This window comes from Labeo rohita, chromosome 7 (assembly GCF_022985175.1).
Source record: "Labeo rohita strain BAU-BD-2019 chromosome 7, IGBB_LRoh.1.0, whole genome shotgun sequence".
NCBI lineage: Eukaryota > Metazoa > Chordata > Actinopteri > Cypriniformes > Cyprinidae > Labeo > Labeo rohita.
In genome coordinates, this window is record NC_066875.1 from 5,164,019 (window position 1) to 5,188,909 (window position 24,891).

Below are 24,891 nucleotides of genomic sequence, written 5' to 3' on the forward strand. Positions count from 1 at the left end.
ACAAACTTGACTTCTCTCAGACTGGAGGAAAGCAGCAGGAGGATGGGCACGGGCGAGTTCGCGTGCGTGACGCTGCGCGGCGGCGCGCCCTGGGGATTCAGACTCCACCAGAGCGCTCAAGACCCTCAACATCCAATCCAGGTGACTGAGGTGAGACTATAGCCTACTATTACGATGAGGAGGATTTAATAATAACACAGTCTATAGCAGAGTACCTGGTGACGATGATAAATATATCCATTGTTTTTGTTCTTTTATTATGTCTTTGAAGGTTTCTCCAATTTATCTCAAGTGTTTGATTTTTTTATAATGAAACACACAAATGCACTTCTGGAAGACCCTGCTTGTTTTCTGGTCTTTAGTTGGATTTGTGCCACTTTTTTAGCTGGGATGCCAACAGGTTTATCAGATATTCACCAGCTTGGGTCAGATAAAACCAGCAACTTATCTTAGGCTGGCTTAAGCAGCTCTTTTCAGTTTGTTACATAAGTCAACATAAACTTTGCATGTTACATACCGTAGGCATCTTGAAAGTTTTTGAATAAAGGTGGGTTTAATATACATCTGAGTTTACATGTGCATATGATAAATGTAACCACAAAGCTGGGCTTATATTGCCATAATTTAAGGTTTTATATAAATATAGTTCTCCTATACAGCTAAATAACTCAAAGCAATGACAGTTAACTGTCTTTGCTGGACATTCGGGCAGTGCTGTAAACGAACGTTGAGTTGGATTCTTGCATAATGACAACATGTCTTAGCGGCCACCCGCGTTGTTCAAATTGGCCTGTTGTTTTGATAAATGTCCACTGGCAATGTTGTTTTTCTTTAGCTGAATTTTACAGGCAGATCTGTGCTGCGCAGGCTCTGCCTGTCCCAGACTTGAGCAGGGGTCCTTATATGGTCACAGCAAAGCTAACAAAGTTTGTTGGCCAAGTACAGGCAATCTGTCATCACTCCCATAGATATCAAGAATCTAAACTGTTAGTTTCCAGCGACTGGAATTATTAGTTGGTCTTTTAACGGTAGAGGTAACATTGATTTAGTGATAATGTGCAAATTAGTAAAACTTCTTTTCTTATATCAGCAAGTTTTGTGAGTTCCAACATAGAACGTGCCCATAACCGAACATTTTTAAGTTCTATTCATGATTACATATGGAATATTTCTATGGAAATAATCAGCATCACCCTCAACGCAGCCTTTGACCCCGTAAAGACATATGTTTATACTTAAATGCTTTGTTTATGTAACAGGTTAACGAGTTTAAAAGCTCTTCATAGTTATGAAATACAGTATTTAAACAGAGGGCAAAATGTTTAAGCAATATAACGCTATAGCATGAGTGTTGTTGTACTGAATATTGGCATGTCTGTAATTCAGAATCTAGTATGAGTTTTCTGTATCTTATTCCAGGCTTAATGATGAAAAAATCATTTGCAAAGAAGTTACTCACATAAAATACTTTAGGCCTAATATTTAAGATTATGTATTTTAATTGCATATAAAATTTGCATTCATTTGGATCACACAGTTTTAACAGACATACTAATGTTAAAGAGATAGTTCAGCCAAAAATGAAAACTGTGTCATAATTTACTCACCCTTAAGTTGTTCCAAACTTGTATGAGCTTCTTTATGTTTTGAACGTAAAGAAGATATTTTGAAGAACGCTGGTAACTAAACAGTTGGCGGTAACCATTGACTTCCATAGAATTTCTTTCATACTATGGAAGTCAATGGCTACCGCCAACTGTTTGGTTTGGAACAAGTGGAGTAAATGATGACAGAATTTTCATATCATAGGATTCTCATGTAGCATACCAAAAGTAATGCCGTGGTAAACATATATGGTAAGTATGCAAGTACTAGTGAGTAGAATTGACCAGCAAATCAACAATAACAGATTAGACATGAGTCTGAAGTCATCTGGGCATAATGGATGTGTTCTTGGCCAGTGTACCAGTAGTTAAGCAATAATTTCTTTCTCGGCTGAAAGCTCATTTATTTGTAGCTCCATAAAGTGTAATTCACAAAATATGGTCATATTTTACAATCAGTAAAACATTAATAGCCATTAGTATGGTTTCAGTCCTCATAATGGCACCTTGTAGACTTTAGCTTTGGCAAACCCCTAATTGGCAAACTTTTTGTAACGATATTACACAGGTTTAACCCTCATAAACGTATAACCTGCAAAGTAAGCTTCTGTTTTTGGTGTCATTATAATTGTAAAAGTGTACTTTTGAAATACAACACTGCTGGAGAAATGCAGTGCTGCCACAGAGCCTTGTCTGTTTTTATGCATGTATATATATTTCAGGACTGCATAACTGAACAAGAAGCATTCAACAACATGCAAAATATCTTCTAAACAGATGCACGCTTAAATTCCCTTGGGATGGATAAAGATCTGTTGGTGTTTATGCCTATTTCATTTTCTACTAATTTGATTAATATGGTCCTTGTTTTAATAAATCAGACTTATCTGTCACATCACTTTACAATCACATAAACATGAATCATTCCAGTGTAGCTGTCATGAGATTGTCATTATCACCACAGAAAGACTGACGTTCCACTGTTGACCAGCAGGGGGACATACAGTATAGCTGCTTTAGAAAACACTGTAATTGAACTGTACCAGCAGAATTAGACATGAGTATTTTACTCATGTTATCAAAGATGCAGATGAGTTTGTTTCTTGGAGATTTGGAGAGATGTAGCATTACATCACTTGCTCACCGATGGATCCTTTGCAGTGAATGGGTGCCATCAGAATGAGAGTCCAAACAGCTGTACAAGTAAAAAGTTAATAGCACTAATAACAACACAAGTAATCCACACCACTCCAGTCCTAACGTCTTGTGAAGCAAAGAAACAAATCCATCATGTTTATAAGAAACAAATCCATCATTAAGACATTTTTAACTTTAAACTGTTGCTTTTGGCTAAACTATAAGTCCACAATCTATAATAAAGATTGCCCCAGTGAAAAACTCCATCTTCTGATGTCCTCTCCCATCCACCCATATTTGTTTAGAACTGTTTTGGCTTGTAAACAGTGCTTGATCTGTGCATATTTTTCTCCTGATTTAGCGGAGAAAGAATATTATGGGCAAAATGGTTTGTATTTTAGTTAGAAGAAAATATTTCAAATTAAAACATCTTAATGATAGATTTATTTCCTACAAACACACAGCCTTTCTCTTCACAAGATGTTAAGTGATGGACTAGAGTGGTGTGGATTACTTGTGGATTATTGTGTTGTTTTTATCAGCTGTTTGAAGTCTCATTCTGACGGCACCCATTCACTGCAGAGGATCCATTGGTGAGCAAGTGATGTAATGCTAAATTTCTCCATCTTGGATGGCCTAGGGTTAGTAAATTATTTTAAGATATTATATATGTAATATTATTCCTGTTAACAATGTTTTTTCTGTATAATTTCTGACTTGACGCTTACATGAGACATATGTGAGCTCACACTTTTAGCTGAGCAGTCAAATATTTGCCTGCGCTGTCGAGAGAGAGCTTGAGCTGATAATATAACCGTTCCCACAGATACGTGCTTCCATCTTTGTGGAGTGACCCCGTGCTCCTCCAAGTCATCTGGAAGACATAACTTTTACCTGACTCATCTCAGAGCAAATTTGGCAGAGAAACATGCCTAAAAACAAATATGACATCAAGTTGAGAAATACTGACTTAAAGTATTACTGAATGTACTGACAAGCTTTTATGGTAAATGAAATATAATTTAATGTAGTTTCTATCGAAAGTTTTTGTGTCATGCATTTAAATGTATTTGCAATTACATGGTTGGAATGATGTTTAGTACATTTAAAATATATTGTATAACTCCAATGTGCCAACACATCAAAATAAGTGTACTTTTTAAAGCACAACAAAAAGTAAAACATTTAATTAAACATTATTACAAAGTGCACCTTTTAAAAGCATACTTAAGCATCTTTAGAAACACAGTCATCAAGGTGTCTTCCTTTAAGTACACTTAAGTGGTCTCATCTGCAAAAACATATTTTTAAATATGTACTTTTAAGATTTCAAGTACACTGCAAATGCGCATTCAATAATAAGCATATTTCTTTTTCACAAGGGCATATATATACATTCATGTATGTATATTATATTTTAGTGCTAATAGCACTTTGACAGTAATTTATTATCTGCATGCTTCATAAATGTTTATGATGTACAGTATTGCCTTATAATGATAAAAGTCTTAAATTTGCTGATGGTGCAATTTTTTATTCTGTCGTGCGGTTACAGCAGATCATGGATGTTTTGGCATGTTTAAAGGGGCCCACTGTGAGTTCATTAAAAGTACAGATTGCTACAGTCTCCTTTGAACATGCACGTACAAAAACATTTTCATAATGAACCGTTAGACCCATGGAAGGTTTCCAGCAATCTGTAGTAAAGAGTTATGTCAAACCTTAAGTCATTTAGCTATCAACATTACAGCTGGATTCACTCCTGTGTGCTGTGGTAAATGACTATACCCAACTCACCCAGCACAAGTATATGAAAGTCCACCATTTACGGCTAATGTGGATTTAACAATGGGAACCTGACAGTCTGTAGACCACCATAGTTAATTTTACCTGAAATGTCTGTTGGAAACACTGAAAGATAATTGCTTTAAGCTGTGGGAGGCAGAAGTAGCTGAGAGAACTTTCCAACATGCTGCATTTACTCAGTGTGGTTATGGGAACAAAACTAATTGTGCTTTTGAATTTCTCTACCAAAATGTTACATTTGAAATTCACTTTTTATGCCAAATAATGTTTGATTAGAATGTCCAAGTAACAAATGCCTTATAACACAATCAGCCTTGCTTTCAAACAAAAGAAAATCAAAGTGTTGTATAACGAATGCTTATGGTTTCCTTTTCAAGATGTACTTTTTCAAGATTTTCTACTTTACACACTCACCCTTTTTACTTGCATGAACTGACATTATTTGCTAGATGACATTTTGGCTCTTTGATTATGCACATTCTACTCTCTTAGTACAGAATCTACTACAATCAGCAATGTTTGCAATGTTGTGTTGATTTCCTCAGTTTGTACAGTAAATCTCCTGATGCTGAAACCTAATGTATATATTTTGTTAGGTAACCTAAAATGTGTTTAATATCTCTTGTGGAAAAAAAGTGCACTTAATTGCATTAAATGTGCACTTATAGTGTACTTCAAGCCTTCAAAAGTATTTTAAAAAGTGCACTTGCAAATAATATGATATTAATGAAATAAAAGGCCACTTAAGCCTACTTAGAGTACACTTTCTAAAAAGTGCATTTGTTGTCAAATATTGTCAAATTAAAAGGTTTAAGTGCATTTTAAATGATTGTTTTAATCTTTTGTCGGTCTGTAAAGAAGTACACTTACACCATACTAAAGTACATGCAAATTAAAATGAAATGCAGTTAGCTAAACTTTTGAGTATTTTAGGTCTAGGTTACCCAAAAATGTTAATTCTGTCATCATTTACTAACCCTCATGTTGTTCCAAACCTGTATGAGTTTTTTTTTTTTTTTTCTTTTGAACACAAACTAAGATATTTTGAAGTATGTTGGTAACCAAACAGTTGCCAAACATACTTCTCTATGGACGTCAATGGCTACCAGCAACTGTTTGGTTACCAACATACTGCAAAACATTTGTGTGTGTGTGTGTGTGTGTGTGTGTGTGTGTGTGTGTGTGTGTGTGTGTGTGTGTGTTCAGCAAAAAATAAACTCAGGGTGAACTATTTCTTTAAGTAGGACTTAAGTACGTTTATATGCAATTGTGGGTTACAAAGTCAGAATTGTAAGATAAACTCACAGATGTAATGAAATAGCCTTTTTTCCTCAGAGCTGCACTTTGTAATTTACAAATTTTTTATACCTCAATTCTGTGAAAAGAAGTCAGAATTGCAAGAAAAAAGTCTGAATTTCAAGATTACATCTCACAAGTCTGACTTTATTTCTCGCAACTGCAAGCTTATATCTTGCAATTCTGACATAACTCACAATAGCAAGTTTACATCTAAGTTCTGTGAAAAGAAGTCAGAATTGTTTGATATAAACTCACAATTGTGAGAAAAAAGTCAGAATGGCAAGGTTACATCTCGTAGTTCTGCCTTTATTTCTTGTAATTGCAAGTTTATATCCTACAATTCTGACTTTATAATTCACAATGGCAAATTTCTACCCCAATTTACTGAAAAGAAGTCAAAATTGTGAGAAAAAAAGTCAGAATTTCAAGGTTTCAAGATATCTTATTCTGACTTTATTTCTTGGAATTTGCAAGTTTATAACCTACAATTCTGGCTTTATAACTCACAAACGCAAGTTTATATCTTGTAGTTCTGACTTTAGACTCACAATTGTGAGTTTATATCTCAATTCTGTGAAATAAGGTCAGAATTGCGAGATACAAACTCACGACTGTGAGAAGAAATTCAGAGTTGCATGAAAAAGTCAGAATTGCGACATATAACCTTGAAATTCTGACTTTTTTCATGAAATTGTACATTTTTTCCTCACGTTTGTGAATTTAACTCGCAGTCAGATTTTTATTTCTTGCAATTGCAGTTTGTCTTACAATTCTGACTTTATACTCACAAATGCAAGTTTATATCTTGCAAGTCTTACTTTGTAACTCAGAATTGCAAGTTTATACACCAATTCTGTGAAAAGAAGTCAGAATTGTGAGATATAAACTCACAATTGTGAGAAAAGTCCGAATTGCAAGAAAAAAATAAAAAAATTTAGGTTATATCTCATAATCCTGACTTTATTTCTCGCAATTGCAAGTTTATACCCTGCAATTCTGACTTTAGAAATCACAATTACAGGTTTATATCATGCAATTCTGAGAAAAAAGTCAGAATTGCCAGAAACTTTTATATTCAGTGGCAGAAACAAGCTTCCATACTAATAGCACACAAAAGTTTTAATTTAAAGTACTTTACATGTGCTTTAGTATGTTAGTCATGAAATTGCACTCTTGTGCAGTTAAATGACCTTTTATTTCATTAAAATATTTTCTACAAATACATTTATTTAGCTAAATAAATGCTAAAGCTGCATTTCTATTGTGTGCTTACATAAAGTGAAATGTCCTGCTTGTTGTTACCCCTGATAAGATTTACTGTGGTCACAAGTACTGTACGAATGCTAGATGGTTCTTTCCCCTCCTTTTTTGGATAAGGTTTGTGTTCAAATCTGTTGTTACTTGTCCATCTGGGCAGTGATTGTATAGGCTCCATCCCTCTGAAAAGCCCTTATACGGTGACCAAAGCTGTTCTACAGCTTCATAACAATCCCACAGCTCCAACGTTTTATTCAATTAAAGAACCTTCACCTTTACACTGGGCATCATGCCAGTGGCTTTATAAGGCTTTGCTATTTTTAATGATTGTTAATGTGCAACATAATAGGTTGAGGAGCCGTATGTAGGCCACATTGTTAATGAATTCGAACAGGAAATATCAGTGTGTGCTGTTTTCAATATTTACACCATAATGTGTTGTAAAGCTACAGCTGTGTGTTAATGAAAAATGATGCTGGTGGACAATTTGGACGTTTTGCAAGCGTACAATTTTATCTAAATATTTAGTAATAGAAGAGAAGCCGCTGGAGACACAGCCTTCTACAGATGATTTATACTCAGAATTATCATGGAAGGTTTGCAAGTCTCAGATATTTAGTACTGCAGTTTATTTTTCATCACAGATTAACTTTAATGTATTTGACAGGGTTGTCTTTTTTGAATGCACACAGCCCTCTAGTGGTGATTAATGGTAACTAGTCCTCTGAGAGACTATGGAGTAGGCCTAGCAAATAACCGTTGTTACCTTTGAGTGTTTTCAAACAGTGGATTTTTAAATATGTTTGAATTAAGGCGATTTTACCTAAAGCTAATATTGTAATACAGCCATCTGTTTACTGATTCAAGAACAGTCAATGGTATGCGTATATCATTTGAGGTGTAACACAAAGTTTGTTTACATGATGCATTTTTTAAAAATATATCCTTTTTTTTCATATTTGTCCATTGTCAAATTGTACTTTTCTGCAGTTTGTTCCAGTTATGTGGGATTCAGATGAACAAAGATCTTATGAATCATCATAATTGTTGGCTGTAATATAATTTCATGCAGTAGAAAGCAAAATCTCCAAGAGATTTAGAAGAGGGGCTGTGACCAAATTTCTGGACTGAACTGAGCTTGCTGTTGCCAGATATTGATTATAGTAAATCACCTAAATGCATTTTTCTGCCAAACTAGCTCAAATAAATCAACAATTTAACAAAGAGTACTAGTGAAAATCTATTAAAAAAACATACTAGCTCACATTTTTGAAATGCACAAAAGTACACATAATCTGCAACAGAAAATCATCATTGTGTGTAAAGTTTCAGTCAGCATTTTCGGTTTTCAAAACAAAACAAGAAAATGTGTTATTTTCCGTCTGGCTTGAGCAGCTGTGTGTGCATATTTGGTGAGCTGATACTGAGGAACTAATCTGACAATTTCTGATTGAAAGTGCTCTAGTGTAAGTTATGACCTCAGAAAGCATGGCATGACATCTGTAGTTTCATGATCTTTGGTGATTTATCTAAGAAGTTTATTTTAGGTGAAGGTATTTATCACTGGCAGATGGTCACAAATAGATTTGTTCTCATAATGCTGCTATTATACTTGGGAATGGCTAGTAATGCAATTGTCCAAATAAGCAAGGTCATCTCAGGACTAAATTATTCTTTGCTACTTTTTTCATGAATCATTCATCAAGTCTGAGAAAAGATTTCATCTGTAGTTCAATATAGATTTCGGGGTTCGCTTACTAGCTTGTATCTTGTGTCACTCCATAAACATTTCAATAATACCATGTGCTAAATCAAGCAGAGAGACTCTACAATTACTTAGACGAACAATCACTCTGCTTTATGAGTTGACCTTATAGCAGAGTTGATTTGTGATGCCCTCAAAGTTACAGATGGCTGATATTAAATCTTAGGTTGAAGTGTCTCTGCTTCTCTTTGCAAGGCTAATGGGTCATAGACCTGCTTTGGCCAGTAGCACTGTTTAGTCATTTGACATGCAGCTGTTGTAATGCGTAAATTAGAGGCACTTGGTCTAAATTAAGATACACTGTCTATGATCCAAGGATGGGCTTATAGTTCTTTTTTCATCCATGTACAGTATTACACATATCCACGCTGTTTTACAAAAAAAAAAACTGCTTGTAACCAGTTCAGTAGTATTGATTTTTCAATGTAAATATTTTCTAATTTTTTTTTTTTTTTTTTAATTAAATTACTATTTTATCAGTTTTATTTTTCCTCTTTTTAATTAACTGCATTAATCTGCTACTCAAATACTTACAATGTCTTGCAAAAGTATTCATACCCCTTCATTTTTTTCGTTTTGTTTTGTTGCAGGCTTACGCTAAACTGGTTTAAATGACTTTTTCCACATCAGTCTACACTCCATACACCATAATGACAAAGCACAAAACAGGTTTGTAACAACTTTGCAAATTTATTAGAAATAAAAAAACTTAAATGATTCCATAGCATAAGTATTCACACCCTTTTTCTCCTTTTTCTGAAACACTTGAAATTTCGCTCAGGAGCACTCATATCACTTGTAGGGGTTACTACACTCTGAGTTGAGTTGAACTGTGGCAAATTCATTTAAATAAGTATGTTTGGAAAGGCACACACCTCTCAGAAAAGGTTTATCAGCTGATATCAGAGCAAAAACCAAGCCCTGAAGTCAAAATAACTGCCTGTAGAGCTCAGAAACAGACTTGTGTCAAGGCACAGATTTGGGGAAGAGTTCAGAAAAAATTCTGCTGCATTAAAGGTTCACAGAAGCACGTAGCCTTCATTATCCATAATCTTCCTAGAGCTGGCCTCCTGGCCATACTAAACCATTGATGGAGAAGAGGTCACTCTAGCTGAGCCACATGATCGTATATGCAGATGGAAGAAACTTACAGAAGGACAAACATCTCTGCAACACTCCACCAATACGGTTTTTATGACAGTGTGGCCAAACTCAATCCTGTCTTTCGTGAAGACACATAAAAACCCAGTTGGAATTTGCAAAAAAGCACCTAAAGGAACCTCAGACTGTGAGAAACAAGATTCTCTGGTCTGATTAACCTCAATTCCAAGCATCATGTTTGAAGGAAACCAAGCACTGCTCATCACCTGCAAAGTATCATCCCAAAAGTAAAGTATGGAGGTAGCAGCCTCATAGTGTGGGGCTGTTTTTCAGCGGCAGGGACTGAGGGACTCAGCCAAACACAGCAAAACATAGAGATAGCCTTATTGAAAACCCAGTCCAGAGCATTCAGAACTTCTTAAACTGGGCAGAAGGTTCACCTTCCAACAGGACAATGACCCTAAGTACACAGCAAGAGTGACTTATAGACAACTCTGTGAATGTCCTTGAGTGGCCCAGCCAGAGCCTTGGCTTGAACGCAATCAAATATTTCTGGAGAAACTTAAAAATGCCTGCCAGCCCTCATCCAAGCTGACAAAGCTTGAAAGGTGAAGAGGTGAGGCGACGAATGGCAAATAATTGCCAAATGTAGATGTGCAAAGCTTGTCGCATAATACCCAAAAAGACTTGAGGCTGTAAAGGTGCTTTGACTAAGTACTGAGTTAAGGGTGTGAATACTTATGCAATGTACTTATTTCAGTGTTTTTTCAATAAATTTGTAAAGTTATCACAGATCTGTGTTTTGCTTTGTCATTATGGTGTATAGAATGTAAACTGACATGGGAAAAAAGAATTCAAAGCAGTTTAACATAAGGCTGCAACATAAAACGTGAAAAAAATGAAGTGGTATGAATACTTTTGTATTGCACTGTGTGTTTCTACTCAAATACTATTCTAAAAGCATTTTTTGTATGTATTGCCATGTCTACAAGCCCTTACTTTTATGCTATACAAGTAAGGGTCTGTAGTATGCATATGTTACTTTCAGATTATATCTTTTTTAATTGCTAAAGCTGCGCTTTTAATAAAGAAATTATTATCTTTCTTACAGATAGAGGACGGTAGTCCCGCTTCCGTGGCTGGATTGTGTGAGAAGGATGAGCTAGTGTCAGTGAACGGAAAGCCTTGCTCTAACCTTAGTCTCTCAGACGCTCTTGATCTCATTGAGGCCTCAGCTGACTGTCTACAGCTGCTTGTCAAAAGGTATTTTATTGCTTGGACAAATGTTCATTGATGCACTCTGGTCATCTATTTACTTTACTTTGTAAAGTTTTTTAAGCAAAAATGAGAAAGCTTTTTCATTTCATACTAGAAGCATTAAATGTTAATGCAATATTTAAGCTGTCACCCTTTCTAGACCAAATACGATTTATTGTGATGCATGCATTAAACTGTATAGTTATTTGCATTTTTATAGTGCAGCTCATGAAATGCCTGTCTTGACCTTTAAAATATCAAACACGTACTAAATCACCCACTGTGAACTTGTGCAATCAAAAGCAAAATCTCTTACCTAGATTCATTTAGATTAATAAGAGACTAATATGTGATTTACAGAAAAATAAACTGTTCACATTTAGATTTTCCCAATGGTAATTGAAAACTAAGGTAGTTTTCGCATATATACGATATATGATTTTCTTGTGATACTGATGATTTTCTTGTGATGCTTTTCTTGTGATAATGAAGTCTTGGTGTTTAAATGGATGGATTAACTTCAAATAATGTGATTTCACCATGATCTCCTCCCTGTAGATGCTGTAGTCAACCTCAGGAGAGCTTTGAAATGGTTAGTACAACTTTTCGCATCCCTTCTCCATCCAGGCCTCATGAGCCACAGGAACTAAACACCTCTGAGTCCCAGGATGAAGCATATTATGGGGAAACAGACAGCGATGGAGAGTGTCCGGTGGGGACTCAACTGGTCCGGACCCAACTTCAAATACCTGCTGCTAGGAATAAAAGTAGAGGCACCAATGCCCAGGGTGGTGGAGACACCAGTTTGGAAGTAACCCCTGGATCTGTGGTCGAATTGCAGCTCTCGCTCTCCAAGACCACCCTGGAAGAGTCAGACTGTACTGCATTAGGCAGTGCTTGTGGGGTTGTGGGAGACGTCTATCAAAGAAAGACGGATGAGAGTGTAAACTATACCACCACCACCACATTTACTCCAGGTAACCCCCACTATATACCCCGACAAGACCGGCAACCCCTTGGTCAGCGCGGTGTGCTGGTACCCCCTGCTTTGCCTGGACAGGTGGAGGTGACAGTGCAGCAGTCATCTGGAAGCAGTTCAGAAAAGGAGGGGGTAGAGGCCAGTGAACGGTTGGATTCTGGTGGGGAAGAAGGAGGGCACATTGAAGAAGCTCCCACCTCCTCATCTGTGTCCTTTGGACTTCCCTCAGAGGAGTGGGACTCTGAAGCAGAGAGGGAGGTCAACAAGCCCAACAAGCACCGGGCAAGGCACGCCAGTAAGTAACATCTGATTTTCAGCATGTTTCTTCTTATAGTGTGATATGGTATCTGTTTGCAAGAATAGCAATAATTTCTTATTTTAAAAGCTTAGGTTATAGATATAGCATCAATGAACTGACAGAGTCAGCTGTGGATTGCTTGCGCTTCTAATTTGTAAAGTTATAGTTGAAAAAAGTTCAACCCAATTCATGTCCAGTTTGCATGGTTCTTTTTAATCCCTGTTTACTGTCACTTTTTGCGTTACTGTAGAATGATTCGTATTATGTATACTTAGAACGATTTGTGAGTAAAAGCATGAATATACGTTTAAGTAATACTTTAAATATCAAATGTTTATTATAGTTTTTAGATGATATATAGATAGATAGATAGATAGATAGATAGGTAGATAGATAAAACAAAAAAAGAACACAGCAATGATTCACCGTAGCAGTAATGGGTGGGGGCTCACAGGGTGACATGACTGGTAAAGTTAAGAATAAAACATGGGCATGCTAATGATGCTTGCAGAAGTGCCTTTTGACAGACACCAGCATGTGTGACTCTGGCCTGTTACCCGATCCCTTAAAATTGGCCATCTTAGCAGCACTGAAAAGGAAGGAGCACTCATGTGGCTATCTTCACCTTGAGATTGGAAAGACAAGAATCAGAAATGTGGCATGTCTTTATTCTTTCTGAGTTTTAGCCAAACCTATTTTGAAAGGACTGACACAGGTGCCTGGTGGGAATATGGGGCCTTCTACGTATATACTGACTGGAATAGGGTAGGGTGTGTTTTTTTACAGCTTTTGGAGCTACACATATGGGCTTGTATTAGCACTCTGGCAATACTAAGCCCACACAGTGCCCCAGGGCTATTTTTACCCCATCTTTTTTTCTCTGCTGTGTCTGCTATTGGCTCAACCACCTCAGTAACGTACTCTAGACACATTCACAGCTGTAATTGGCTTATGTTAATGTCTGGATGTTATACATGGATCAGAGATTTAGTTAATTGGTGATGGTGTTGTCAAATCTCTGCTTGGAGAATGACTTATTGGGCCATTGGGAGTAATGTGGGTCTTGGGATTTGTAAATTCCATTTAACTCCTGTTAAACCTGGGATTCATCATTTGATTAGCAGGCAAGTCATGACTCTCTCAAAAAAAAACTTTTTTGTTGATACACATTGTCATGCATTTTTAATTTGAATCGACAGAATCTGAATTGCACTGAATTTACACTGCGTATTCCGATGCATATATTTTAACAAACACTAATGCATTTGGTTTAACATTAGTTAGTTACAGGGTTCTCAGTTAATACTTGTATTTTCCTAGTTCAATTCCTCTCATATGAAATGACTTATTGGCTGCTCACATAACAGTGCTATTTATATACTTCATACACAGGTCAGTAAATTAGGCCATCAGGACCAACCATGTGCAATAGCCTTTCTTTGTGACCTCACCCGTCTCACCCTCTACCCGCAACCTAAACTTCTCATTTTCTCATTCTTAGGGCTCCGGCGCAGTGAGAGCCTTTCAGAGAAGCAGGTGAAAGAGGCCAAGTCCAAATGCAAGCGCATTGCCCTCCTGCTGTCGGCTCCTGCCCCCAACCCTAATAACAAGGGGGTGTTGATGTTTAAGAAGCATAGACAGAGGGCCAAGAAGTATACTCTTGTAAGCTACGGTACTGGTGAGGACGAGCCAGATTATAAGGACGGCGAAGACGACGAAGAGGAGCACACTGTTGAGTTCACTGTTCTAGCCACAAGTGAAACAGAAATTGATGAGGATTTCTTTACCAATGCTACAGGTCAGAAAAGCATTGTAAGCTTTGATTGGGATACTGGATTACTTGAGATAGAGCGCAAGCTTGACAACCAGGAGGGTATGGATGCACTACCTGAGACCAAGGGGAAAGGAGCCCTCATGTTTGCCCAGCGCAAACAGCGCATGGATGAGATAGTAGCAGAACATGAAGAGATGAGGCGTAAGGGGATCCCTGTTGAAGCGGTGCCGGAGCCTGAGACACATCAAACATACCAACAGATGGAAGAGCACACTTATATGCAAGCACAAGAGACCCAGAATTACATGGATGTAAATTTACACCACAGCATTTCAGCACAAAAGCCGCAACAACAATATAATCAGTACCAAGAACAGTACTATCAACAACAGCAGCAGCAGCAGCAGTATCAAGACTATCAGCAGCAGCTACAATACCAGCAACAGCAACAGCAACATCAGTACCAACAACAGCAAGACTACCAGCAACAAAAAATGTACCAACACATGCAATCATACGATCAGCAACAACAGTGCCAACAACAGCAAGTGCAACAGTATTCACATCATATGAATGGCATGTTTGATCAGCAAATGCAGAATGAAATGCAGCCATTAGTCACAAACAGGAGTGCCAAACCATTCTCAGTTCAGAATAGAGTGCCTGCCCCATTTTCCTCCCCACCAAGTGCAGAGAATCAAGAACAGTCTGGGTATTCATTGGGACAAGGTGAACAGATTGCTTCCCGTGATGAGCGTATATCTGTTCCTGCTATCAAGACTGGTATCTTGCAAGATACAAGGAGGAGGAGTGCCAATAAACCTATGTTCACTTTCAAGGAGTCTCCCAAGGTTTCACCTAATCCTGCTCTGTTGAATCTCCTGAACAGGAATGACAAGAAGGCAGGTTTTGAGCCTTGTCCAGAAGAAGATTATTTAAGCTTAGGAGCTGAAGCCTGCAACTTTCTTCAGTCTCCTAAGATGAAACACAAAGTTCCACCACCAGTAGCTCCTAAACCTAACATTAACCCCGCTTCTCCCCCATGGTCTATTCAACAAGAAACTACTGATCAACCTATCCCACAGCAAACTGAAAACAGTGTCCTAACACCTGCAGAAGCTCCAGTTGCAGAGGCTGATGCTGCTCCTGCCCCTGAAATGGGAGCCCCAATGTTGTCTGAAGAAGAGCCTACATTGACCCCTGAATCCCATAATGTTTCACACTGTCCTGAACAGCTTCCTCCAGACAATGCCTGGAAACAACCAGAATCTCAAATGGAGCCGAACCAGCAACCAGAAACCTGGAATGAGAGACAACCCCAGCCGCAAATCAATTCTGCTCATCCTGTCGCACCACCTGTTACGCAGTCAGAACCTGTCAGATCATGGGATCCAGCTCCAACCCAAGGTCATCAGCAGATTCCAGTAAGTACTTGGGGTCCAAATGAGGTCCAATTGCAAGCCCCATCTCAAAACCAGTCTCAAACACAGCCACAGTGGATGACGCAGTCTCCTCCAGAAGTACAATTGCAAGTACCTTCTAAAACACAATCCCAGCCTTCTTGGGTAACACAGCCTCAAACTTCACCCCAACCCAAACATCAACCACAGCCTCAGCCCCAAATCAGTTCTTGGGCACCAGGTCCAAATCAATCACCACCACAAGCTCCATGGTCTCAGACGCATGAGCCGGCACAACCATCTATCAGTGCTTGGCAACAAGATCAAAATCAAGCTCAGGAACATCCAACCTGGACCCAACAACAACAGTTCCAACAATCACAGTTAATGCCACATTGGGCATCACCCACACAGCAACAGCCACAGCCTTCTTGGACTCAACCTCAGAGGGAGTCACAGCCCCAACCTCCTTGGGTCTCTCAGGCCAAGCAGCAAGAGCAAACACAGCCATCTGCAAATGCATGGACTCAACCACAGAGTCCAATTCAAGCACAGCCTTCGTGGGCTCAGCAGACTCAACCGCCACCACAGCCCACAGCACCAGTCCAGCAACCCATGAATCCTTGGCCACCAATGCCAGCCCAGTCCCAACCACATCCACAGTGGGGACAAGAACCTGCTTCTCAACAACATCCTGAACAAGTAATGAACTCTTGGACTCCTGCACAGAATCAAATTCAGCCTCCCTGGGCTCAGCCACTGCCACCGACTCAGCCTCAGGCACATCCTCCATGGGCACCAAAACCTCAACAGCAGGCATCCCAGCCAGCTGTGAGCCAGTGGACACCACCCCAATCTCAGTCTCAACCAGCAGTAAAAGCTTGGGCACCCCAACACCAGCAGAGTTCAGTTGGCAGCATTGCCCAAAATGAACCCCAGAAATTGCCTCCCCAACCAATCAAGCCATGGAGTCCATCTCAGACCTCTCAGCCCGCTCCTCCACGACGAATGAACTCATACACCACTGGGACAAAGGCACCGTCTCCTGTTCCAACAAGTAGTACTATGTCACCCTCTGGTTTTGGTTCAGCATTTGAGATGCCAGCCTTGAGAGGGAAAGGAGCTGAACTGTTCGCCAAGAGGCAATCCAGAATGGAGAAGTACGTTGTGGATTCTTCCACAGTGCAGTCGAATAAGGCAAGACCATCTTCCCCATCTCCTTCTTTGCCAAATTCTTGGAAATATTCGCCCAATTGCCGGGCTCCCCCACCATTGGCATATAATCCAATTCATTCACCGTCATATCCACCAGGTGCTATCAAGCAGCCTCCCTCCTCGAGCCCTTCAACAGCAAACAAGAACAAAAACAAAGATAAGCAAAAACCTGCCCCAAAACCACTTCATGTTCTTGATGTCATGAAGCATCAGCCCTATCAGCTGAATTCCTCCCTTTTCACCTATGGCCCAGCAGCAGAGAAACTTGCTGCAGAAAAGGAGGCAGCTGAAAAGCTTGCTGCTCAAAAAGCAGCTGAAGCCCAGGCTCAGGCTCAGGCTCAGGCTCAAGCTCAAGCTCAAGCCCAGGCCCAAATTCAAGCCCAAGCACTAGGTCCTCCAAATCAAAACCAGCAGATGGCATACAACCAGGGTCCTCCCCCTTATGGTTTTATGCCACAACAGGCTCAGCAACCCTACGGGATGGCTGGTCAGTCGCCTATGCATGATGGCCTTTACCACCAAGCCCCTCCCAATACATATCAGCCTGCCCTTAATTCTTATCAACAACATCCTCATCAAGTCCCATATCCACAAGAATACAACCCCCAACAAGCTTACCAACAACCTCCTTTAAATTCTTACCAGCAAGCACCAAGCCCTCCCTACCAACAGTCCTCCCCACCCCCCTATCAGACAGGTCCTAATCCAGTATATCAAGCTGGACCTGCACTGGCCTACCAGCCAACCCCTAGTTCTTATATTGTACCATCTTACCCGGTAGCAGCAAGGGCTGATTCTGCCTCCGGAGGCAGTATTATTGCTGCTCCAAAACCCAAATTTTCAGCCAAGAAGAGTGCTGCCCAGGTGTGGAAGCCAAGCACTCCTGAAAAATAGTTTTTAATGATTTTTTTTTCCCAGTGTTGTTACCTTAGAGCAACTAAGCTGTGATGCAGATACTTCTTTATGTAGAGCAGATACATAAAACTTCCAAACGGAAATATTGTGTTACAGGGCATAGACATTTCAGAATGATTACACATGGAAGAATGATCTGCCAAGTATTTTTTTTATAGGCATGGACTGTTACAGGTAAGAAAAAAATGACAAGTCAGCTTAGACTTCATTTTGGCCAAAGGGAATCAGTGTTGACTGAGTTTGAGAAGAGAAACGTGAATGCTTTATTATGAGGGAAATATTTTGACAGATGAGAAAATGACAGAGATGCATAAGGGTCTGTTACGAGGGCTACTGAGCAACTGATTTGCAATAGAACTAAAGGGTTTGATCCTTAAAACCAAACCAACACTATGCAATCGTATTACAACACCTCAGTGGACAGACAGAAATAAATACACGAACAGTCCAATGATAGTTGGAATATGCAAGTAAACAGTGTATTAACCACTTCTTGCAGAGCCAACAGTGCAAGGAAATACTGTATAAAACAGAGACGGAATGTATTACGGTGGCTATTTTATGAAGTGAAGTTCAATCATCTCTCACCTTCTGAGGAAAAAAACATTGTTATATTTCTAAATTGTAATTAATGTTTCAGAATTTCTTCATAACTGAAGAAATGAATGTACTCAGTATGTGAGTTTTTCAGGTAGGTTGAATAGTGTCAGTATTTTAATGTTTAACAGCTGGTACATAGTTGGAGAGCTCTTAATTTTTACGTTTTATGAAAACAATTAGATTTTGTGTAATTTGTTGTTTATTTTTGAGGTATGTTCAGCTTTTTTGTTTGCATCAGTATTTTTTCAGCGGTTCTATTAGAAAAACATCAAATAAAACATATATAGAAGGTTGAGTTCTAAAAATGTTCATTTTCAGTTTGACTGCTGTCTTCTGTTCTTTTTTGCTGTCTTCTGTTCATTTCTTTGTGTGATGTTTTCTTCATAGTACACTATTTGTAAAATGAACCACAGTGCCATTAAAATGACTGTCTTCAGTTTTGTTTGTTTGCTTTTGCATGTACTTCACCCACTTCCATCTTTACAATCACGCATTTTTTGCACCTCTCACTATTCTCTGCTTTCATATTCTTTTTGAAAATCATTTTCCCTATCTTTTAGTAGTAGATTCATTGTCAGTTATATAAGGTAAGTAAAATATTGACAACTATCATTATTCATAAACAGATAAAGTTAGTAAATACAGTTACTTATGAGTAAATACAGTTATCTGTGATTAAAAAAAAAACAACATTTTACACTTGCCCTCACTCAGTCTCTCTTAAAAAAAAGTTCCAACATTAATAAAAAGTTTAACATCAGGTCATTTTAGATTACATAAATCCATATGTCCAAGGTGAATATGAAATTGTATTTTCTATTATTATTTACATCATATTCAATCCTACTTTCAGACTTTCAAAAATATTATATGCATGAGAGCAGTTAATGTCTGCATAGAAAAAAATCTATAATTTGAAAGCCTAAAATTAGAATTCCTAAAGGCAAGCTGGAGTATGAGTATTGTTTTAAATTTGGACCCATGTTGCATCATACTTTTCAGGAGCTAAGTAAGACGTACTTCATAATTGGGGAAAAGTGGAAATGATATGAATGAATGCCCTGCAAGGCCTGCTCCAGGAGCTATATTTGGAGAAATGTGATCTCTGGTCCCATGATTTGAAATGAAGGAGCGGCGAACACTTCGCTTTACGGCACCTGTCACTTTTATATCACTTTAGACTGATTAATTTATGTTTCTATAAAACATCAGACACAAACTGAAAAATGTGCAGCATCTACATGACATGCATTGTCAATATTAAGTCAGACATTACTGGTATTAAACACGTAAAAAAAATTCAACTATTATTTATTTTACATTTTAGCAGTACTGGCTTTTTAAAACAATATTGTACAAAATACATTTTTTTTAAACATATATAATATATATTTTTCCACATGCATTATTCTTGGTCAGCTTGAATTGTTTTCTACATACTATTACTACAAAGATACTACACATTCACTAAAATTAACGTTATCATTAGAGTATTCCACATTTTTTGCACATTCTTTGCTTTTCGAAAAGCAAAAGATTCTAGATAGTTATTTAAATGCCAATTTTACTCATCCTGCAAAGTCTGATTTATCAAAAGAATTGTAGTAAGAAATTCCCTGCAAGTTTATATCATAACCAGATGGTGGCAGCACATCCCTTCTTGTTTAGTGCTACTTGGTTCATTCCATGTCTTTGTGCCCATGCACACATATCAGTGTCCCTTTCTGCCCCTTAAAAAGGGTTTTGCAACAATAACTTTATTGCCACCTGTTTTAAACTAATTTGTTTGCTCATTTCAGGCACTTAGGAGTTCATCCTTGTCACCGGTCAGATTTTCAGCAGCAGGCCTCAACCCCAGGTCGGTTTCATCTTCTCCATCATCCAGACCTACATCCCAAACCATTTCTGTTCGGCCACCATTGGGACAGACCTCCCGGACAGACAGGGGTCACAAGCCGCCCACCCCTTGGGAAGCTGCCTCACGCCACCCACTGGGGCTCGTGGATGAAGCCTTTACATTTCTGAACATTCAGCAGTCGATTGCCTCCAACCTGCGCTATGCCGCTCAGAGTAAGCTCTTACCCGAGCCTCCGGCCGAGTGGAAGGCAAAGGTCGCGTATGAACCTCCACCAAAAAACCAAAAAGACAGTTTAAGTCAATCACCTTTGGCTTTTCTGTCCCCAACCAAGAGCACAGCGTCGGCACCAGCTGGTCCCGTCCCATACGGGACACCCTTTAGACAGAGTCAACCCCAAAGGTCAATGACAGAGGCTAATCTTGGGCCTTCACAGGGTGATCCGAAGGAAATGGGGCCTCATAAACTGAGACTCTATAAAGCCAAAGATAGCAGTGCTTGGAGACACTGAAGGAGAGCTGGGAAGCCTTTATATGTAAGTGAAAGTGAAATGAAATGGGAATGAATTTTGCTGGAAAGTGAGTAAAGTATGATTATTATGGCTACTATTAAACAAAAAGCATACAGATAAGACACAGAAGTTGATACTGCAGAATGAGGGTCAATAAAAGTCAGAAGACGAATACGAGAAGTTGAAGAAGAGTTTATGAAGATTATTTTACATAAGTTTGGTTGACAGAGTGTTACAGCTTGCTTTTGAAATTCACACTTACAACAATCACTAATACTGATCTGTGAATATGCGTCCCCTTGTGAAAAAAGAGTACACTTTAGCATACTTATAAAACTTATATAAACTTTAACTTTATGATAATTACTATTGAATGAACATAGCTGTAAGCAGTGATTAGGGTTCAAGGCATTTAAGCATAAAAGGAAAAAGACATTACGTATTATTTAGCAAGGCTGTACCGACCTAAATCAATGATTAAAAAAGCATTTTAAGGTAACTTACCATAGAAATATGATGTCCTTTAACATTTATGACTGTCACAGCGCCAGCTGTGGTCCGATCCCCTTAAAACTTTGCATGCTTGTTTAGAATCATCTGTCATATATGCTCAGTAGGTTTCGTGAAGTTTTGAGTTTTCCTTTAGGCTTTATAGGATTTTGGGTACATTTAGACAGGCCCCTTTTTTGGAAAGTTATAACAGTTCCGTTATAGCTGAAAATATTGCCAGGCTCACGATCGAATCTGAGGCATACATTTTGTCTACCCAAAGATTATAAGACACTTGAGTCTGCAATTGACGGTTTGGGAGTTATGAGTGATTTTGTACTTTTGTTCGCTCTGGCGCCCCCGTCAGGCCGATTGGGGCAAGCCTTAGTCACATTGTAGACAGTGTGAGTACTACCATCCCTCCAAGTTTCACGTCTCTGTGACTTAAGGTTTGGTTTGCATGATAAGTTTTACACAGAGATCGCAGATCCATGACCATTCTAACAATTACAATAGGGTTTCAGCGCTACATGCCTGAACCCCTAAAAATGTAGTTAAAATGTGGTTAGTTGAACTTGAAAGTGCTTTTTAGACCCAAATAAGTAGGATGTTCTTAAAAGTGTACTTAAGAAACACTGTCATGAAAATGCACTGTTTTTAAGTGCACTTAAGTGGCCTTTTATTTTACTAATAGTATGTAATCTGAAAGTTGAGACATGCCCGAGTAGTGAATCCGTATTCAGACAGGCACGGAAAATGAAGTCTAATGAGTCATTAAAGGGACATGGTTAGCTGCTTGCTAGTGTTAACCTGTTACATTAGAGTACATTAAATTTCACTTACCGCATAAACAGAGTTAGGAGAGATGACTGATAGGACGATGGTGAATGATTTGCAGATCCTGAGCACCACTGACAAACATCTTGTAAAATGTAAGTAATGCCACTCCATAGTACACAGAGTAGGTGTAATTGCGAATTGGAAAGTGAAAGTAAAAAGTGAGCACACATTCAAAAGGCGATTAAAATGCCCTGTGTATTAATAGCAGCTCCCTGACACTTGCTATTTGTATACAGTACCCACCTTATTTTTTCCATAAGAGTGGGCATGGCCATTTGTAAATTTTATGGGTGTGGCTTACGGACTTTTCCGTGCCCAGCTATTTTTAGCTGTACAAAACAGCTGGTTTTGCTGCTTGATATTGCAAATTGGTGTGTCTTACCATATTATTTTAATGTATTATCTTAATTATGAACACACTGGTTTGTAGTGCAAACTGTTTTGTCGTTTACTGCACGTTATTCTTCTCGTTATGTTCCTATAGCGGCTAATGAACCAGAAGTCTCACCCATAGGCTTACTTTGGCTTTGAAGAATAAGGCAGATAATTACCAAACAACATAATTGTGAGAGAAAGCACTGAAATTTTTCTCCCAAATATATTTTCATTTTTAGGGGTTTTGTAGGACACGTCATTTCCTCTCCGAACACGGTATTCGGATTTGGGCACATCTGCAAGTACAGTTTTAAAAAAATATACTTTTAAGATTTGAAGTACACTAAAAGTGCACATTCAACACAATGAAGTGCACTTCATTTTCACAAGGGCCATGCATTCGGTTTTAAAGTGTTGCACTAATGAATGGGGTAAAGTGATTATGCATGATACTAAACACATGCTAAAGAAATAACAAACCATTATAGTTCTTCATAGTATGTCATGTAAATGCTAGTGTGAGACACAGTTCAGCGTATTTAATCACAAATTAACTGCAAATGTTAAATTGCTGCATTAAAATAATCTAATAATGAGGATGTTTTGGTTGTTGTGATGACAACTACAATTAATATTAGTTGTTTGTTCTAAAATTAGAGAGGGAAAAAATTAATTTTGTTTGTGTGCTTTAAAGCTATTAGGCAGAAACTGTTGAATCAGTAACAGCCGTACTTGTTACATAAGCTTCACTTTAAAAGATTAAATCATTCTTTAGTGACCCGGCCTGACGCTTCACCACACCAGATTCACTCAACAAATTTAATCTCCGGTTTGCTGTTAAATGCATAAATAAATAAATAAATAAAAAACTGAACATTCCTTAAGTATTGTGCTGTGAAAGTTGTCACAAATTACTTTTTTTTTTTTTTCATATGTGAAATATGTTTCATATGTGGCAATGCATGCTCTCAATACACTTTAAAAATGATGTTTATTTCTACTCTTTGAGTTGTCCATACTTCTATTTCTTTATTCCATGACTGAATGTTTCTGTGAGAAGGATGTCAGTTAGCTAAACTTTGACGTGTTTGATTTATAAAATGTTGATCAGGATACAAAAAATTTGTTAAGTGCATCAGAGAGGAGTTCAGTATTAAGTGACTTGTTTGATTTATACTTTCTACAGCTCCACTTTCTGTATGTGACTGACATAAACCATGCTTTGCACCTGTATTAAAGTAACATGTTATAAAGCTCTCTGCATGTAGTTGTTTCTTGAATTCTTTGGGGAGCACGCCACATTTTTTGTGAGAAATCAAGCCTGAGGGAGAGTCGTTTTCAGCCCCGCCGTCTGTAACAAGTTGCTGTCTTGTTATATAATGGCTAGCGAGGCTTGGCTCGACTCCTGAGCTTGTACTTGTCATACAACTGAACTGTGTGGCAGCTGACACTGAAGACTGAACCCTGTTCAAAATAGGCTTCTGTAAATAATCTGCAGTTATACGCTGGAGGAAATATGTAAATTATAGTCAGTGTCCTCCCATTCCAGTTAAATTGCATTATAAAGTTTAATAAAAAATGAATCTATATAACAATATACAGAATTAGGAATATATTTTATTAGGTATACCACCACATATATGCTTGTACAATGCAAATACAAGGATAGCAGTCACACTGTCAAACTATTTCCTCACATTTGCAATGTAATGATCATGTCACATCACATGACAGAAATACTGTATCTAAAGTTTTATTTGCACTTTATGGGAAGGATGACTGAAATGAGGGTGTTAGAATCCTAGATGAAACCATCTTCATATATAGACAATAAAATTAGCCATCTCTGTTTTTTCAAATAGTATTTCTGCATATAGTGGTCCAGTTTTGCTTAGCATATTACAAAGTGCTGGTCAAAACTACTGGATTTGAGTGACTAGGCTTATGAAAAAGAAGTGCACTTAATTGTATTAAATGCGCAAAAAAATACATTTTATATAGTACTTGCAGCTAATATAAATGTAATTTAAGGCCACTAAAGTGTATTTAAAGAGAAACACTTTCATAGCTGTTTTTTAACACACTTAAGTACCATTTTAAAAAGTGCACTTTGCAAAAATGTCAAATTAAAAGTTTACTTACTGCATTTCGCATCATTGTTTTAATCTTTTGTTGTGTTTTAAAGAAGTACACTTATTTTAATGTGTTTACTGAAAGTACTGAATTCGAATTTTAACTGTAGGTTTTTATTCATTATTACATTTAATGTTACATATTATGATATATAAGAAATTACAAATGCACTGTAAAAAAAAGTTGTAAATAAAGATTATTGGAGTAATTTCACAAGTAAATACAGATTTTCTACTTCACATTTAATTTTATGTTATTTGGCATTTCTTTGTAACTGTTTG

At 37.9% G+C, this 24,891-nt stretch overlaps 1 protein-coding gene across 4 annotated transcripts; it reads left to right on the forward strand.

Annotated features, from left to right (window-relative positions):
- LOC127168052 (synaptopodin-2) lies at window positions 1–23,734 on the forward strand. Of its 4 annotated transcripts, none has more exons than XM_051114561.1 (5): window positions 1–150; window positions 11,081–11,232; window positions 11,785–12,500; window positions 14,005–16,874; window positions 20,207–23,734. In XM_051114561.1, the coding sequence occupies exons 1-5, from the start codon at window positions 43–45 to the stop codon at window positions 20,771–20,773; spliced, it is 4,413 nt and encodes a 1,470-aa protein (XP_050970518.1). In that variant the 5' UTR covers window positions 1–42; the 3' UTR covers window positions 20,774–23,734. The 4 variants fall into 4 exon arrangements, with proteins under 4 accessions (XP_050970518.1, XP_050970514.1, XP_050970516.1 ...); XM_051114559.1 differs by lacking the exon at window positions 20,207–23,734 and adding an exon at window positions 9,459–9,537 and having other exon boundaries at window positions 16–150; window positions 14,005–18,843; XM_051114557.1 differs by lacking the exon at window positions 20,207–23,734 and having other exon boundaries at window positions 2–150; window positions 14,005–18,843.
- The last annotated feature ends 1,157 nt before the right edge of the window (window positions 23,735–24,891 follow it).